The sequence below is a fragment of the Gobio gobio genome (assembly GCF_949357685.1).
Source record: "Gobio gobio genome assembly, chromosome: 3".
Classification (NCBI taxonomy): Eukaryota; Metazoa; Chordata; class Actinopteri; order Cypriniformes; family Gobionidae; genus Gobio; species Gobio gobio.
In genome coordinates, this window is record NC_137099.1 from 69,785,383 (window position 1) to 69,805,429 (window position 20,047).

The window sequence follows — 20,047 nt, forward strand, 5'->3', positions numbered from 1 at the left end:
AGGAAAGGCTGATCTCACTGGAGCACACACACACACACACACACACACACACACACCACAGATCATCAGAGCCAGCGGCAGAAGGACTGGCTGAGGAAAGGCTGATCTCACCGGGTTAATGAGCGCCGCTGATCCACTGGAGCTCACAACTCCCAAAACACCAGATCACATGTTCAAATAGGCTCTCTTTATATAAATAAACCACAGATTTCAGCTTTAAACTACTACATTATCGCCTGAAAAAGTCTTAAAACTACGTTTTGTCACACATTAACAGTAGATTTTAAAGGGGTGGTAAACCACGATTTCACTATTCTAACTTTAGCTAGCGTGTAATGTTGCTGCTTGAGCATCAACAACATCTGCAAAGTTACAACGTTAAAAGTTTAAAGCAAAGGGAGATATTTGCTTTTAAAGAAATCAGTTTCTAAGGACTACAGCAAACGGCCGCTAGGGACTACTACACATTCACCCAGGTTTTGCTGACATCACCAGGCCCAATATTTACATAAACCCCTCCTCCGGGGAATATGAAATAAGGGGGGGTGAGGCCATTTTGTATCGCCGCGGGGAAGCGTATGCTGTGTTTTTGCCGCAATGCCGAAGAAACGCTGTTATATTCATCCGGATTGCAGGTCTGGGGTACTTGCTCTGTTCAGCCTTCATAGGGACAGGGGTGCGTTGCAGAGCGTTTAACATACAGCATGTTATATGTACGTGTGTTTGAGTCAGCGGGGAATCAGGCGCGCAGGGCTCCACCGTCTTCGCGATTTCAATGCCGGATTTGCACAACGTCAGCTGCGTGACAAAAACACTGCCGGTGCGTGGATGCACGACGCGCGCGCTGCACATTTCACGGAGGACAACACAAACTTCCACAAACTTCGCGAGTTCAATGCAGGATATGCACAACGGCTTGTCCTGAAAGCTGGATTTACAAACAGAAGCTGTTCACGGGCCACAACCTGTAAGTCTGATTTATTTTTCATCGATGTGTTTTCCTGTAATAGGTTGTAGCAAGGAAGTAAACAGATGACAACGCTGTTCTGCAAACCAGTCTGTTAAATGCTCATTCATACTTAACGTTATCCGACGAACACCTAACATTACAAACACTAACGTTTAAATCTCAACAGCGAACCTGGCATTAGTGTAAATGATTCTTTGATTAGAGCTTTTATGTATTGTTTATCTACAGGCATGCTAAACATGCTTCTGTGTGTGATTTGGCTACTATAGTAAAGCCAGTGCTTAGTGTTTGTTTTGGGTTAGTTCTTGCGACAGATATTTGGCTATAATCGTTCTAACAATACAAAAGTTAAAGTGCCATTCAGTAGCGATCATTATAGATCCGCAGTCTTTACTCTTGAGGACTGAACAGGTTCTGCTCGATCATCTCCACTCAAATGTTCTGGGTCTGATTCGAGCTCATATGGTTTTATTGACGCCGTTGTTTCTAATACTGAACAGCCTCCGGTAAGGGGCGTGACGTCTCCGACGTGCACTGCGGTTAGCGAATCACAACACACTGGGCCAGCTAACCAATCAGAGCCCACTGCGTATTTTTGAGGGACTGGCTTCATACAACCCGGAAAGCATCAGACCGTTTTACAAGGAGGGACAGAGCAGTGTAGAATACAGGTCAAATATATGAAAAATAAGGCAATTTTTTTTTTTTTTGATAACTATAACAACAGCACTATAACACCGCCCACGACGAACGATAGCTATAACAACAGCACTATAACACCGCCCACGACGAACGATAACTATAACAACAGCACTATAACACCGCCCACGACGAACGATAGCTATAACAACAGCACTATAACACCGCCCACGACGAACGATAGCTATAACAACAGCACTATAACACCGCCCACGACGAACGATAGCTATAACAACAGCACTATAACACCGCCCACGACGAACGATAACTATAACAGCACTATAACACCGCCCACGACGAACGATAACTATAACCACAGCACTATAACACCGCCCACGACGAATGATAACTATAACGACAGCACTATAACACCGCCCACGACGAACGATAGCTATAACAACAGCACTATAACACCGCCCACGACGAACGATAACTATAACAACAGCACTATAACACCGCCCACGACGAATGATAACTATAACCACAGCACTATAACACCGCCCACGACGAACAATAACCATAACAACAGCACTATAACACCGCCCACGACGAACGATAACTATAACAACAGCACTATTACACCGCCCACAAAGAACGATAACTATAACAACAGCACTATTACACCGCCCACGACGAACGATAACTGTAACGATAGCACTATAACACCGCCCACAACGAACGATAACTATAACAACAGCACTATTACACCGCCCACGACGAACGATAACTGTAACGACAGCACTATAACACCGCCCACGACGAACGATAACTATAACAACAGCACTATAACACCGCCCACGACGAACAATAACCATAACAGCAGCACTATAACCCCGCCCACGACGAACGATAGCTATAACGACAGCACTATAACCCCGCCCACGACGAACGATAACTATAACAACAGCACTATAACACCGCCCACGACGAACGATAACCATAACAGCAGCACTATAACCCCGCCCACGACGAACGATAACTATAACAACAGCACTATAACACCGCCCATGACGAACAATAACCATAACAGCAGCACTATAACCCCGCCCAGGACGAACAATAACCATAACAACAGCACTATAACACCGCCCACGACGAACGATAACTATAACAACAGCACTATAACACCGCCCACGACGAACGATAACCATAACAGCAGCACTATAACCCCGCCCACGACGAACGATAACTATAACAACAGCACTATAACACCGCCCATGACGAACAATAACCATAACAGCAGCACTATAACCCCGCCCAGGACGAACAATAACCATAACAACAGCACTATAACCCCGCCCAGGACGAACAATAACCATAACAACAGCACTATAACCCCGCCCACGACGAACGATAGCTATAACAACAGCACTATAACACCGCCCACGACGAACGATAACTATAACAACAGCACTATAACACCGCCCACGACGAACGATAACTATAACAACAGCACTATAACCCCGCCCACGACGAACAATAACCATAACAGCACTATAACACCGCCCACGACGAACGATAGCTATAACAACAGCACTATAACACCGCCCACGACGAACGATAACTATAACAACAGCACTATAACACCGCCCACGACGAACGATAACTATAACAACAGCACTATAACCCCGCCCACGACGAACAATAACCATAACAACAGCACTATAACACCGCCCACGACGAACGATAGCTATAACAACAGCACTATAACACCGCCCACGACGAACGATAACTATAACGACAGCACTATAACACCGCCCACGACGAACGATAACTATAACAACAGCACTATAACACCGCCCACGACGAACGATAACCATAACGACAGCACTATAACACCGCCCACGACGAACGATAACTATAACCACAGCACTATAACACCGCCCACGACGAACGATAACTATAACGACAGCACTATAACACCGCCCACGACGAACGATAGCTATAACAACAGCACTATAACACCGCCCACGACGAACGATAACTATAACAACAGCACTATAACACCGCCCACGACGAACGATAACCATAACAACAGCACTATAACACCGCCCACGACGAACGATAACTGTAACGATAGCACTATAACACCGCCCACAACGAACGATAACTATAACAACAGCACTATTACACCGCCCACGACGAACGATAACTGTAACGATAGCACTATAACACCGCCCACAACGAACGATAACTATAACAACAGCACTATTACACCGCCCACGACGAACGATAACTGTAACGATAGCACTATAACACCGCCCACGACGAACGATAACTATAACAACAGCACTATAACACCGCCCACGACGAACAATAACCATAACAGCAGCACTATAACCCCGCCCACGACGAACGATAGCTATAACGACAGCACTATAACCCCGCCCACGACGAACGATAACTATAACAACAGCACTATAACACCGCCCACGACGAACAATAACCATAACAGCAGCACTATAACCCCGCCCACGACGAACGATAACTATAACAACAGCACTATAACACCGCCCATGACGAACAATAACCATAACAGCAGCACTATAACCCCGCCCAGGACGAACAATAACCATAACAACAGCACTATAACCCCGCCCAGGACGAACAATAACCATAACAACAGCACTATAACCCCGGCCACGACGAACGATAGCTATAACAACAGCACTATAACACCGCCCACGACGAACGATAACTATAACAACAGCACTATAACACCGCCCACGACGAACGATAACTATAACAACAGCACTATAACCCCGCCCACGACGAACAATAACCATAACAACAGCACTATAACACCGCCCACGACGAACGATAACTATAACAACAGCACTATAACCCCGCCCACGACGAACGATAACCATAACAACAGCACTATAACACCGCCCACGACGAACGATAGCTATAACAACAGCACTATAACCCCGCCCACGACGAACAATAACCATAACAACAGCACTATAACCCCGCCCAGGACGAACAATAACCATAACAACAGCACTATAACCCCGGCCACGACGAACGATAGCTATAACAACAGCACTATAACACCGCCCACGACGAACGATAACTATAACAACAGCACTATAACACCGCCCACGACGAACGATAACTATAACAACAGCACTATAACCCCGCCCACGACGAACAATAACCATAACAACAGCACTATAACACCGCCCACGACGAACGATAACTATAACAACAGCACTATAACCCCGCCCACGACGAACAATAACCATAACAACAGCACTATAACACCGCCCACGACGAACGATAGCTATAACAACAGCACTATAACCCCGCCCACGACGAACAATAACCATAACAACAGCACTATAACCCCGCCCACGACGAACAATAACCATAACAACAGCACTATAACCCCGCCCACGACGAACGATAACTATAACAACAGCACTATAACCCCGCCCACGACGAACGATAACTATAACAACAGCACTATAACCCCGCCCACGACGAACGATAACTATAACAACAGCACTATAACCCCGCCCACGACGAACGATAGCTATAACAACAGCACTATAACCCCGCCCACGACGAACAATAACCATAACAACAGCACTATAACACCGCCCACGACGAACGATAGCTATAACAACAGCACTATAACACCGCCCACGACGAACGATAGCTATAACAACAGCACTATAACACCGCCCACGACGAACGACAACTATAACAACAGCACTATAACCCCGCCCACGACGAATGATAACTATAACAACAACACTATAACCCCGCCCACGACGAACAATAACCCTAACAACAGCACTATAACCCCGCCCACGACGAACAATAACCATAACAACAGCACTATAACACCGCCCACGACGAATGATAACTATAACCACAGCACTATAACCCCGCCCACGACGAATGATAACTATAACAACAACACTATAACCCCGCCCACGACGAACAATAACCATAACAACAGCACTATAACCCCGCCCACGACGAACAATAACCATAACAACAGCACTATAACCCCGCCCACGACGAATGATAACCATAACAACAGCACTATAACCCCGCCCACGACGAATGATAACTATAACAACACTATAACCCCGCCCAGGACGAACAATAACCATAACAACAGCACTATAACCCCGCCCACGACGAACAATAACCATAACAACAGCACTATAACACCGCCCACGACGAACGATAGCTATAACAACAGCACTATAACACCGCCCACGACGAACGATAACTATAACAACAGCACTATAACACCGCCCACGACGAACAATAACTATAACAACAGCACTATAACACCACCCACGACGAACAATAACCATAACAACAGCACTATAACACCGCCCACGACGAACAATAACCATAACAACCGCACTATAACCCCGCCCACGACGAACAATAACTATAACAACAGCACTATAACACCGCCCACGACGAACAATAACCATAACAACAGCACTATAACACCGCCCACGACGAACGATAACTATAACAACAGCACTATAACACCGCCCACGACGAACGATAACTATAACAACAGCACTATAACACCGCCCACGACGAACAATAACCATAACAACAGCACTATAACCCCGCCCACGACGAACAATAACCATAACAACAGCACTATAACACCGCCCACGACGAACGATAGCTATAACAACAGCACTATAACACCGCCCACGACGAACGATAGCTATAACAACAGTACTATAACACCGCCCACGACGAACGATAACTATAACAACAGCACTATAACACCGCCCACGACGAACGATAACTATAACAACAGCACTATAACCCCGCCCACGACGAACAATAACCATAACAACAGCACTATAACACCGCCCACGACGAACGATAGCTATAACAACAGCACTATAACACCGCCCACGACGAACGATAACTATAACGACAGCACTATAACACCGCCCACGACGAACGATAGCTATAACAACAGCACTATAACACCGCCCACGACGAACGATAACCATAACGACAGCACTATAACACCGCCCACGACGAACGATAACTATAACCACAGCACTATAACACCGCCCACGACGAACGATAACTATAACGACAGCACTATAACACCGCCCACGACGAACGATAGCTATAACAACAGCACTATAACACCGCCCACGACGAACGATAACTATAACAACAGTACTATAACACCGCCCACGACGAACGATAACCATAACAACAGCACTATAACACCGCCCACGACGAATGATAACTATAACCACAGCACTATAACACCGCCCACGACGAACAATAACCATAACAACAGCACTATAACACCGCCCACGACGAACGATAACTATAACGATAGCACTATAACACCGCCCACAACGAACGATAACTATAACAACAGCACTATTACACCGCCCACGACGAACGATAACTGTAACGATAGCACTATAACACCGCCCACGACGAACGATAACCATAACCACAGCACTATAACACCGCCCACGACGAACGATAACTATAACAACAGCACTATAACACCGCCCACGACGAACAATAACATAACAGCAGCACTATAACCCCGCCCACGACGAACGATAACTATAACAACAGCACTATAACACCGCCCATGACGAACAATAACCATAACAGCAGCACTATAACCCCGCCCACGACGAACGATAACTATAACGACAGCACTATAACCCCGCCCACGACGAACGATAACTATAACAACAGCACTAACCCCGCCCACGACGAACGATAACTATAACAACAGCACTATTACACCGCCCACGACGAACGATAACTATAACAACAGCACTATAACACCGCCCACGACGAACGATAACTATAACAGCACTATAACACCGCCCACGACGAACGATAACCATAACGATAGCACTATAACACCGCCCACGACGAACAATAACCATAACGATAGCACTATAACACCGCCCACGACGAACAATAACCATAACAGCACTATAACACCGCCCACGACGAACGATAACTATAACAACAGCACTATAACACCACCCACGACGAACGATAACTATAACAGCACTATAACACCGCCCACGACGAACAATAACTATAACGACAGCACTATAACCCCGCCCACGACGAACAATAACCATAACAGCACTATAACACCGCCCATGACGAACGATAGCTATAACGACAGCACTATAACACCACCCACAACGAACAATAACTATAACGACAGCACTATAACACCGCCCACGACGAACAATAATTATAACGACAGCACTATAACACCGCCCACGACGAACGATAACTATAACAGCACTATAACACCGCCCATGACGAACGATAGCTATAACGACAGCACTATAACACCACCCACAACGAACAATAACTATAACGACAGCAATATAACACCGCCCACGACGAACGATAACTATAACGACAGCACTATAACACCGCCCACGACGAACGATAACTATAACGACAGCACTATAACACCGCCCACGACGAACGATAACTGTAACGACAGCACTATAACACCGCCCACGACGAACGATAACTATAACAGCACTATAACACCGCCCACGACGAACGATAACTATAATGACAGCACTATAACACCGCCCACGACGAACGATAACTATAACGACAGCACTATAACACCGCCCACGACGAACGATAACTGTAACGACAGCACTATAACCCCGCCCACGACGAACGATAACCATAACAACAGCACTATAACCCCGCCCACGACGAACGATAACTGTAACGACAGCACTATAACACCGCCCACGACGAACGATAACTATAACAGCACTATAACACCGCCCATGACGAACGATAGCTATAACGACAGCACTATAACACCACCCACAACGAACAATAACTATAACGACAGCAATATAACACCGCCCACGACGAACGATAACTATAACGACAGCACTATAACACCGCCCACGACGAACGATAACTATAACGACAGCACTATAACACCGCCCACGACGAACGATAACTGTAACGACAGCACTATAACACCGCCCACGACGAACGATAACTATAACAACAGCACTATAACCCCGCCCACGACGAACGATAACTATAACGACAGCACTATAACACCGCCCACGACGAACGATAACTATAACGACAGCACTATAACACCGCCCACGACGAACGATAACTATAACGACAGCACTATAACACCGCCCACGACGAACGATAACTATAACAGCACTATAACACCACCCACGACGAACGATAACTATATAACGGTAGTGATCGCTGTATTAACAGCCACAAGAATGAACGATAACTATTGATAATGGTAAAAATCGCTGTATTAGTTATTATCGTTAGTTATCGTTCGTTGTTGTGGACAACAAACTGTAATAACCATAACTACAACTATATAATGATGATGATGTCCACACCAGCGCAGAGTTTCGATCTGTTTATTTGAAGCGCTGCAGTTTTGTCGTCTGCCGCTTCAGCTGTTCGTGCTCTTTAAAGCAGGAAGGATTCTGATTGGCTGAAGTGATTCGTTAACCTGATGTGTTTAACTTCCTCTTTCTCTGCCGGTGTCACAGGAAGCTGCTCACAAACATATGCTAACGCCGCTGACTCCGAGCTGTCCTGTCATTGGCCCAGACTGCAGTAAGTGCCCCGCCCCTTTAACTCGCTCAGATGATGTCATGACCCGTCGTCTGATCGGCTGCTGTTTGTTCAGGCCTGAAGGCGGAGCCTCTGAGAGCCCAGAGCAGGAGGAGTCCTCGGCCAATCAGAGTCAAGGTAAAAGGAGCCGCAAGCAGAAGAAGAGGAAGTCGGACGGTGAGCGCTCTTATTGACGTACGCAGGCTAGCTTTCGTCCAGCGCTTGACTGTTTTCTCTCACACAGCTTCTGAAACCACGCCGCCCACGCTCTTCGACGTTCCTCAGGTTTGGTAGCGAACAGCCAATCGGGACCCTCGCTCAGCCAACAGCCAATCAGAAGACAGCACTGAACTCCTGACGTGTCGTCTGTGACCTCTCCTTACGTGGCTGAAGTTCAGAGCGTTTTAAAGGTGCTGAAGTTACTGAGCCATTTCCTCTCTGAGAGTGTGTGTATGTGTGTGTGAGAGTATTTTACCGCCGTTTCCCAGAGCGCTCCCTCATTTTAAATATTGTGTCCTGCAAGGTTTATTTATTCCTCGTGAGGGTTTGTTCATCTTTAGTTCTTTCAGTGAGAAAAAAAAAATAATGTCTAATGTTATAACAGATGTCCTGATCATATCCTTGTATTATTTTGTATGAAATGTTCAAATGTTCCCTTTCCAAGGGAGATGAAATTAAAGAGTGTTTCTTAGTATGTGTGTGTTGGGCTGGTCATTCATTTTCTGACGGTGGTAAACATTTGTTCAGTCATCACACATAATGATCTGATTCACGTCACACTCATCAGAAGTGGCTCTGCCTTGTGTATTAATCTAGTTCATTCTTTAAATGTCATTGTGCGATGAATTGCGTGATGTTTAAGTTATTTTTATAAATGTAATGTTTTCCTGCATTAGCGGCTCAATGTCTGTTCCTCAAAGAATCGCATTAATTCAGTTTCACAACCAATAGACAATCTCCTCAACAACACACAACACTTACAGCTACACTGATGTATTATTAATTTAAATGGCCAATCCTTGCTATGATTCACTACAGTAAGGTATGTTTATATTTTAGACCTGCACTGCAAAAAATGCTTTTCTTATAGTATTTTTGTCTTGGTTCCAGTCCAAAATACTACAAATTCTGAAATCAAAAAGATTTATCTGTCAATATTCTGACAGAAACAAGATTATATTCTTACCCTATTGCCAGATAATGTTGCTTGTTTTAAGCATAAACTTATTTTTTACGTTAGAAAATAATCTTGTCTTGGTTCCAGTCCAAATATCTGTAAGAGCGTTTTTGCAGAGTGGCGGGAAATTGCGTATAAGGTCAAATCAAATACATAAAGTAAAGTTGAGGGGAATTTAGATTGTTAATTTATTCCTATTATTACCAGTCTCTAGATGTCAGTCTCTTATTTACTTTACGCCGAATGTGGATTCAACCGAACGCGCTCATTTCCGTCAATCTCTCCTCCTTTACTGATGGTTACCACACGAGCGGATCAGGGACGACAGAAGGTATGTGGAAATATACAATTATTAATAAATCTATAATCCCTCACGCAATCGCCCAATCTCAAACTCACGCCGATCAAACGGGCCACTTTTACCTCAGGAAAGGCTAGCTTGCTAGTTAAAACGAGTATAATGCTAACTTTAATTGATCTTAACTTGAATGTTCGTCTTAATGTTGTGGTGTAATAGTCACCATTTTAAATGAGTATATTTAGACGAGTTAGAAAACAAGTGACAAAAAAAATTATCAATCTATTGTGAATTACTTTAAGTGAAGATCTCTAACTCGTTTAGGATTTTATACATGTGGGTTCTTTAAACTTGTGATTTTAATCTGAAAATAATTAGCCATAGAATTTGATATTTCGAGCTCTGTTGCTCATTTTAACTTTTAAAAGTAGACCAACTTCAGAGGGTTGTGTAGTTCACAGCAGTTTTTACCTTAAGAGATCTGACAATTACCTGATAAATCTTTACAAATGAATCAAACTGAAATAACACATGATGTATGTTATATGTTGTAGCTGTTATGCAAGTTACACACAAACGATAAGAGACAAAAGCATGTGTGAAATATTACTGCTCATCATATCTGATTATTTCTCTGTGAGTGAACAGGAAAGGCGAACAGATTAGATTTGGCCGTCTTTGAATTCAATAATTGTCTCTTCTGAATAATTTTTGTCAGAAATATTTTTATTACTGCAGGAATTTTTCAACTTTTGTATAACATGATACAGGTGATGAAGTATTTTATAAAATGTCACATCAGAGAGTATGATAGTATGAGCTATACACTGATCAGGCATAACATTATGACCAGCTGAAGTGAGTAACACTGATGATCTCTGTTAGTGGGTGGGATATATTAGGCAGCAAGTGAACATTTAGTCCTCAGAGTTGATGTGTTAGAAGCAGGAAAAATGGGCAAGCGTAAGGATTTGAGTGAGTTTGCCAAGGGCCAGATTGTGCCGGCCAAGGCCGCGTTATCCTAATGGGCAACATGGGCTGCAGCCCAGGGCCCCTGAGACAATTCTCTTTTGCGTTATAAAACACGTTTTGATCGAGGTAATTATGCGTACGTTGATCGTCGTTGTCACACACCTAAATCAAGAGTCACAGCGGACACGCAGTACATCGTCACCTCAACATGTCTAACGAAAATGTAAGAAAATATGACAGTGGCGCTAAAAAGAGAAAAGAGCAGCAACAGAAAAAAATGAGAAATGAAGAAACTCTGAGAAAAAATACCCAAGCTTACGACTTTCTTTAAAAAAAATTCAGAAGAACACATAGAAGTTGACACTGCCGACAAAGACGACGAGACTAATTCCCTATGAGCTCCAACATCAGCCGCGGAGACGGCGGAGCTTTGCGAATCTTTCGAGACATCCTCTTCCTCGCGCACTTTAGGTAGGCCGAACATATCCCTCCTTCGGCCAGCACTTCTGAATCAGGTGATGAGGATGCTACTGGTACTACAGGCCTGCAGTTTTCTCCAGTTAAAGAACATATTCATCCTCTGATGCTGCTTGTTGGGGCTGTCTCTGAGGAATTGCGTTGTTACTGGATTAGTAAGGTCGTGAAAGCATCCCTGTTGTGTCAAAATAAAGACACACTATTCCAAGCATCAGAGCGATTTTACAAAACCAGAAGAGGTGTTTAGGCAGAACGCTGTTCACTCGCTCTATGCGTAATGGTGAAGCTGTGCAAAGAGAATGGCTTGTGTATTCTCCTTCGACTGGTTTTGCTTCTTTTGTCGATTATTTGGGCAGTCTGCGAGTTCTTTTTCTCACTCCGGTTTCTGTGATTGGAAACATGAATCAAGTCAGCCTCATAGAAATGCCATGCTTACGTGGTTAGATGAATAGATGCAGAACTGAAAGAGCAATGCGAAGACGAGCAAAAATATTGTCAAGAAGTTCTAGAACGAGTGGTTGCTGAGATACAGTTCCTGTCAGAACGCGGACTTGCATTCCAGGGAGAAGTTGAGACGATCGGGTCTCCAAACAATGGCAATTATTTCGGCATACTTAGCAAGCTTGACCCTTTTCTTGCAGAACATATGAGAAAATATGGAAATAAGGGGAGGGGAACTACATCCTATCTATCTAACACCACATGCGAGGAATTTATTGCACTGATGGGACAGAGAGTTCAAGCTGAAAAAATTCTTCAAGTACAGAGCTCGAAATATTTTTCCATGATAGTCGATTCCACCCCCGACTTGGCACATGTGGACCAACTCACATTTGCGGTACGTTACGTTTCCACAGAAGGGGAAGAATTCGAACGCTTTCTAAAATCTCTGCCGATATTCTACGTTTCCACAGAAGGGGAAGAATTCGAACGCTTTCTAAAATCTCTGCCGATATTCTACGTTTCCACAGAAGGGGAAGAATTCGAACGCTTTCTAAAATCTCTGCCGATATTCTACGTTTCCACAGAAGGGGAAGAATTCGAACGCTTTCTAAAATCTCTGCCGATATTCTACGTTTCCACAGAAGGGGAAGAATTCGAACGCTTTCTAAAATCTCTGCCGATATTCTACGTTTCCACAGAAGGGGAAGAATTCGAACGCTTTCTAAAATCTCTGCCGATATTCTACGTTTCCACAGAAGGGGAAGAATTCGAACGCTTTCTAAAATCTCTGCCGATATTCTACGTTTCCACAGAAGGGGAAGAATTCGAACGCTTTCTAAAATCTCTGCCGATATTCTACGTTTCCACAGAAGGGGAAGAATTCGAACGCTTTCTAAAATCTCTGCCGATATTCTACGTTTCCACAGAAGGGGAAGTATTCGAACGCTTTCTAAAATCTCTGCCGGTATTCTACGTTTCCACAGAAGGGGAAGAATTCGAACGCTTTCTAAAATCTCTGCCGATATTCTACGTTTCCACAGAAGGGGAAGTATTCGAACGCTTTCTAAAATCTCTGCCGATATTCTACGTTTCCACAGAAGGGGAAGAATTCGAACGCTTTCTAAAATCTCTGCCGATATTCTACGTTTCCACAGAAGGGGAAGAATTCGAACGCTTTCTAAAATCTCTGCCGATATTCTACGTTTCCACAGAAGGGGAAGTATTCGAACGCTTTCTAAAATCTCTGCCGATATTCTACGTTTCCACAGAAGGGGAAGAATTCGAACGCTTTCTAAAATCTCTACTGATATTCTACGTTTCCACAGAAGGGGAAGTATTCGAACGCTTTCTAAAATCTCTGCCGATATTCTACGTTTCCACAGAAGGGGAAGAATTCGAACGCTTTCTAAAATCTCTGCCGATATTCTACGTTTCCACAGAAGGGGAAGAATTCGAACGCTTTCTAAAATCTCTGCCGGTATTCTACGTTTCCACAGAAGGGGAAGTATTCGAACGCTTTCTAAAATCTCTGCCGATATTCTACGTTTCCACAGAAGGGGAAGAATTCGAACGCTTTCTAAAATCTCTGCCGATATTCTACGTTTCCACAGAAGGGGAAGAATTCGAACGCTTTCTAAAATCTCTGCCGATATTCTACGTTTCCACAGAAGGGGAAGTATTCGAACGCTTTCTAAAATCTCTGCCGATATTCTACGTTTCCACAGAAGGGGAAGAATTCGAACGCTTTCTAAAATCTCTGCCGGTATTCTACGTTTCCACAGAAGGGGAAGAATTCGAACGCTTTCTAAAATCTCTGCCGGTATTCTACGTTTCCACAGAAGGGGAAGAATTCGAACGCTTTCTAAAATCTCTGCCGGTATTCTACGTTTCCACAGAAGGGGAAGAATTCGAACGCTTTCTAAAATCTCTGCCGGTATTCTACGTTTCCACAGAAGGGGAAGAATTCGAACGCTTTCTAAAATCTCTGCCGATATTCTACGTTTCCACAGAAGGGGAAGAATTCGAACGCTTTCTAAAATCTCTGCCGATATTCTACGTTTCCACAGAAGGGGAAGAATTCGAACGCTTTCTAAAATCTCTGCCGATATTCTACGTTTCCACAGAAGGGGAAGAATTCGAACGCTTTCTAAAATCTCTGCCGATATTCTACGTTTCCACAGAAGGGGAAGAATTCGAACGCTTTCTAAAATCTCTGCCGATATTCTACGTTTCCACAGAAGGGGAAGTATTCGAACGCTTTCTAAAATCTCTGCCGATATTCTACGTTTCCACAGAAGGGGAAGAATTCGAACGCTTTCTAAAATCTCTGCCGATATTCTACGTTTCCACAGAAGGGGAAGTATTCGAACGCTTTCAAAAATCTCTGCCGGTATTCTACGTTTCCACAGAAGGGGAAGAATTCGAACGCTTTCTAAAATCTCTGCCGATATTCTACGTTTCCACAGAAGGGGAAGAATTCGAACGCTTTCTAAAATCTCTGCCGATATTCTACGTTTCCACAGAAGGGGAAGAATTCGAACGCTTTCTAAAATCTCTGCCGATATTCTACGTTTCCACAGAAGGGGAAGAATTCGAACGCTTTCTAAAATCTCTGCCGATATTCTACGTTTCCACAGAAGGGGAAGTATTCGAACGCTTTCTAAAATCTCTGCCGATATTCTACGTTTCCACAGAAGGGGAAGAATTCGAACGCTTTCTAAAATCTCTGCCGATATTCTACGTTTCCACAGAAGGGGAAGAATTCGAACGCTTTCTAAAATCTCTGCCGATATTCTACGTTTCCACAGAAGGGGAAGAATTCGAACGCTTTCTAAAATCTCTGCCGATATTCTACGTTTCCACAGAAGGGGAAGAATTCGAACGCTTTCTAAAATCTCTGCCGATATTCTACGTTTCCACAGAAGGGGAAGAATTCGAACGCTTTCTAAAATCTCTGCCGATATTCTACGTTTCCACAGAAGGGGAAGAATTCGAACGCTTTCTAAAATCTCTGCCGATATTCTACGTTTCCACAGAAGGGGAAGAATTCGAACGCTTTCTAAAATCTCTGCCGATATTCTACGTTTCCACAGAAGGGGAAGAATTCGAACGCTTTCTAAAATCTCTGCCGATATTCTACGTTTCCACAGAAGGGGAAGTATTCGAACGCTTTCTAAAATCTCTGCCGATATTCTACGTTTCCACAGAAGGGGAAGAATTCGAACGCTTTCTAAAATCTCTACCGATATTCTACGTTTCCACAGAAGGGGAAGAATTCGAACGCTTTCTAAAATCTCTGCCGATATTCTACGTTTCCACAGAAGGGGAAGAATTCGAACGCTTTCTAAAATCTCTGCCGATATTCTACGTTTCCACAGAAGGGGAAGAATTCGAACGCTTTCTAAAATCTCTGCCGATATTCTACGTTTCCACAGAAGGGGAAGAATTCGAACGCTTTCTAAAATCTCTGCCGATATTCTACGTTTCCACAGAAGGGGAAGAATTCGAACGCTTTCTAAAATCTCTGCCGATATTCTACGTTTCCACAGAATGGGAAGTATTCGAACGCTTTCTAAAATCTCTACCGATATTCTACGTTTCCACAGAAGGGGAAGAATTCGAACGCTTTCTAAAATCTCTGCCGATATTCTACGTTTCCACAGAAGGGGAAGTATTCGAACGCTTTCTAAAATCTCTGCCGATATTCTACGTTTCCACAGAAGGGGAAGAATTCGAACGCTTTCTAAAATCTCTGCCGATATTCTACGTTTCCACAGAAGGGGAAGAATTCGAACGCTTTCTAAAATCTCTGCCGATATTCTACGTTTCCACAGAAGGGGAAGTATTCGAACGCTTTCTAAAATCTCTACCGATATTCTACGTTTCCACAGAAGGGGAAGAATTCGAACGCTTTCTAAAATCTCTGCCGATATTCTACGTTTCCACAGAAGGGGAAGTATTCGAACGCTTTCTAAAATCTCTGCCGATATTCTACGTTTCCACAGAAGGGGAAGAATTCGAACGCTTTCTAAAATCTCTGCCGATATTCTACGTTTCCACAGAAGGGGAAGAATTCGAACGCTTTCTAAAATCTCTGCCGATATTCTACGTTTCCACAGAAGGGGAAGAATTCGAACGCTTTCTAAAATCTCTGCCGATATTCTACGTTTCCACAGAAGGGGAAGAATTCGAACGCTTTCTAAAATCTCTGCCGGTATTCTACGTTTCCACAGAAGGGGAAGAATTCGAACGCTTTCTAAAATCTCTGCCGATATTCTACGTTTCCACAGAAGGGGAAGAATTCGAACGCTTTCTAAAATCTCTGCCGATATTCTACGTTTCCACAGAAGGAGAAGAATTCGAACGCTTTCTAAAATCTCTGCCGATATTCTACGTTTCCACAGAAGGGGAAGAATTCGAACGCTTTCTAAAATCTCTGCCGATATTCTACGTTTCCACAGAAGGGGAAGAATTCGAACGCTTTCTAAAATCTCTGCCGATATTCTACGTTTCCACAGAAGGGGAAGTATTCGAACGCTTTCTAAAATCTCTGCCGATATTCTACGTTTCCACAGAAGGGGAAGTATTCGAACGCTTTCTAAAATCTCTGCCGATATTCTACGTTTCCACAGAAAGGGAAGTATTCGAACGCTTTCTAAAATCTCTGCCGATATTCTACGTTTCCACAGAAGGGGAAGAATTCGAACGCTTTCTAAAATCTCTGCCGATATTCTACGTTTCCACAGAAGGGGAAGTATTCGAACGCTTTCTAAAATCTCTGCCGATATTCTACGTTTCCACAGAAGGGGAAGTATTCGAACGCTTTCTAAAATCTCTGCCGATATTCTACGTTTCCACAGAAGGGGAAGAATTCGAACGCTTTCTAAAATCTCTGCCGATATTCTACGTTTCCACAGAAGGGGAAGAATTCGAACGTTTTCTAAAATCTCTGCCGGTATTCTACGTTTCCACAGAAGGGGAAGAATTCGAACGCTTTCTAAAATCTCTGCCGATATTCTACGTTTCCACAGAAGGGGAAGAATTCGAACGCTTTCTAAAATCTCTGCCGATATTCTACGTTTCCACAGAAGGGGAAGAATTCGAACGCTTTCTAAAATCTCTGCCGATATTCTACGTTTCCACAGAAGGAGAAGAATTCGAACGCTTTCTAAAATCTCTGCCGATATTCTACGTTTCCACAGAAGGGGAAGAATTCGAACGCTTTCTAAAATCTCTGCCGATATTCTACGTTTCCACAGAAGGGGAAGAATTCGAACGCTTTCTAAAATCTCTGCCGATATTCTACGTTTCCACAGAAGGGGAAGAATTCGAACGCTTTCTAAAATCTCTGCCGATATTCTACGTTTCCACAGAAGGGGAAGAATTCGAACGCTTTCTAAAATCTCTGCCGATATTCTACGTTTCCACAGAAGGGGAAGAATTCGAACGCTTTCTAAAATCTCTGCCGATATTCTACGTTTCCACAGAAGGAGAAGAATTCGAACGCTTTCTAAAATCTCTGCCGATATTCTACGTTTCCACAGAAGGGGAAGAATTCGAACGCTTTCTAAAATCTCTGCCGATATTCTACGTTTCCACAGAAGGGGAAGAATTCGAACGCTTTCTAAAATCTCTGCCGATATTCTACGTTTCCACAGAAGGAGAAGAATTCGAACGCTTTCTAAAATCTCTGCCGATATTCTACGTTTCCACAGAAGGGGAAGAATTCGAACGCTTTCTAAAATCTCTGCCGATATTCTACGTTTCCACAGAAGGAGAAGAATTCGAACGCTTTCTAAAATCTCTGCCGATATTCTACGTTTCCACAGAAGGGGAAGAATTCGAACGCTTTTTAAAATCTCTGCCGATATTCTACGTTTCCACAGAAGGGGAAGAATTCGAACGCTTTCTAAAATCTCTGCCGATATTCTACGTTTCCACAGAAGGGGAAGTATTCGAACGCTTTCTAAAATCTCTACTGATATTCTACGTTTCCACAGAAGGGGAAGAATTCGAACGCTTTCTAAAATCTCTGCCGATATTCTACGTTTCCACAGAAGGGGAAGAATTCGAACGCTTTCTAAAATCTCTGCCGATATTCTACGTTTCCACAGAAGGGGAAGAATTCGAACGCTTTCTAAAATCTCTGCCGATATTCTACGTTTCCACAGAAGGGGAAGAATTCGAACGCTTTCTAAAATCTCTGCCGATATTCTACGTTTCCACAGAAGGAGAAGAATTCGAACGCTTTCTAAAATCTCTGCCGATATTCTACGTTTCCACAGAAGGGGAAGAATTCGAACGCTTTCTAAAATCTCTGCCGATATTCTACGTTTCCACAGAAGGGGAAGAATTCGAACGCTTTCTAAAATCTCTGCCGATATTCTACGTTTCCACAGAAGGGGAAGTATTCGAACGCTTTCTAAAATCTCTGCCGATATTCTACGTTTCCACAGAAGGGGAAGTATTCGAACGCTTTCTAAAATCTCTGCCGATATTCTACGTTTCCACAGAAAGGGAAGTATTCGAACGCTTTCTAAAATCTCTGCCGATATTCTACGTTTCCACAGAAGGGGAAGAATTCGAACGCTTTCTAAAATCTCTGCCGATATTCTACGTTTCCACAGAAGGGGAAGTATTCGAACGCTTTCTAAAATCTCTGCCGATATTCTACGTTTCCACAGAAGGGGAAGAATTCGAACGCTTTCTAAAATCTCTGCCGATATTCTACGTTTCCACAGAAGGGGAAGAATTCGAACGCTTTCTAAAATCTCTGCCGATATTCTACGTTTCCACAGAAGGGGAAGAATTCGAACGCTTTCTAAAATCTCTGCCGATATTCTACGTTTCCACAGAAGGGGAAGAATTCGAACGCTTTCTAAAATCTCTGCCGATATTCTACGTTTCCACAGAAGGGGAAGAATTCGAACGCTTTCTAAAATCTCTGCCGATATTCTACGTTTCCACAGAAGGGGAAGAATTCGAACGCTTTCTAAAATCTCTGCCGATATTCTACGTTTCCACAGAAGGGGAAGTATTCGAACGCTTTCTAAAATCTCTGCCGATATTCTACGTTTCCACAGAAGGGGAAGAATTCGAACGCTTTCTAAAATCTCTGCCGATATTCTACGTTTCCACAGAAGGGGAAGAATTCGAACGCTTTCTAAAATCTCTGCCGATATTCTACGTTTCCACAGAAGGAGAAGAATTCGAACGCTTTCTAAAATCTCTGCCGATATTCTACGTTTCCACAGAAGGGGAAGAATTCGAACGCTTTCTAAAATCTCTGCCGGTATTCTACGTTTCCACAGAAGGAGAAGAATTCGAACGCTTTCTAAAATCTCTGCCGATATTCTACGTTTCCACAGAAGGGGAA

The 20,047-nt window shown here is 43.6% G+C and overlaps 1 protein-coding gene across 2 annotated transcripts in view; it reads left to right on the top strand.

Annotated features, from left to right (window-relative positions):
- The window catches only part of parn (poly(A)-specific ribonuclease (deadenylation nuclease)), a 27,324-nt gene extending 17,326 nt beyond the window's left edge, over nucleotides 1-9,998 (top strand). The window contains exons 23-25 of one of the 2 annotated variants that reach the window (XM_079812611.1): nucleotides 9,241-9,307; nucleotides 9,381-9,481; nucleotides 9,549-9,998. In XM_079812611.1, the coding sequence (XP_079668737.1) occupies nucleotides 9,241-9,307; nucleotides 9,381-9,481; nucleotides 9,549-9,598 (218 nt within the window). In that variant the 3' untranslated portion in view covers nucleotides 9,599-9,998. The remainder of the gene's footprint in view (nucleotides 1-9,240; nucleotides 9,308-9,380; nucleotides 9,482-9,548) is intronic. The other variant, XM_079812612.1, reaches the window with a different exon arrangement.
- The last annotated feature ends 10,049 nt before the right edge of the window (nucleotides 9,999-20,047 follow it).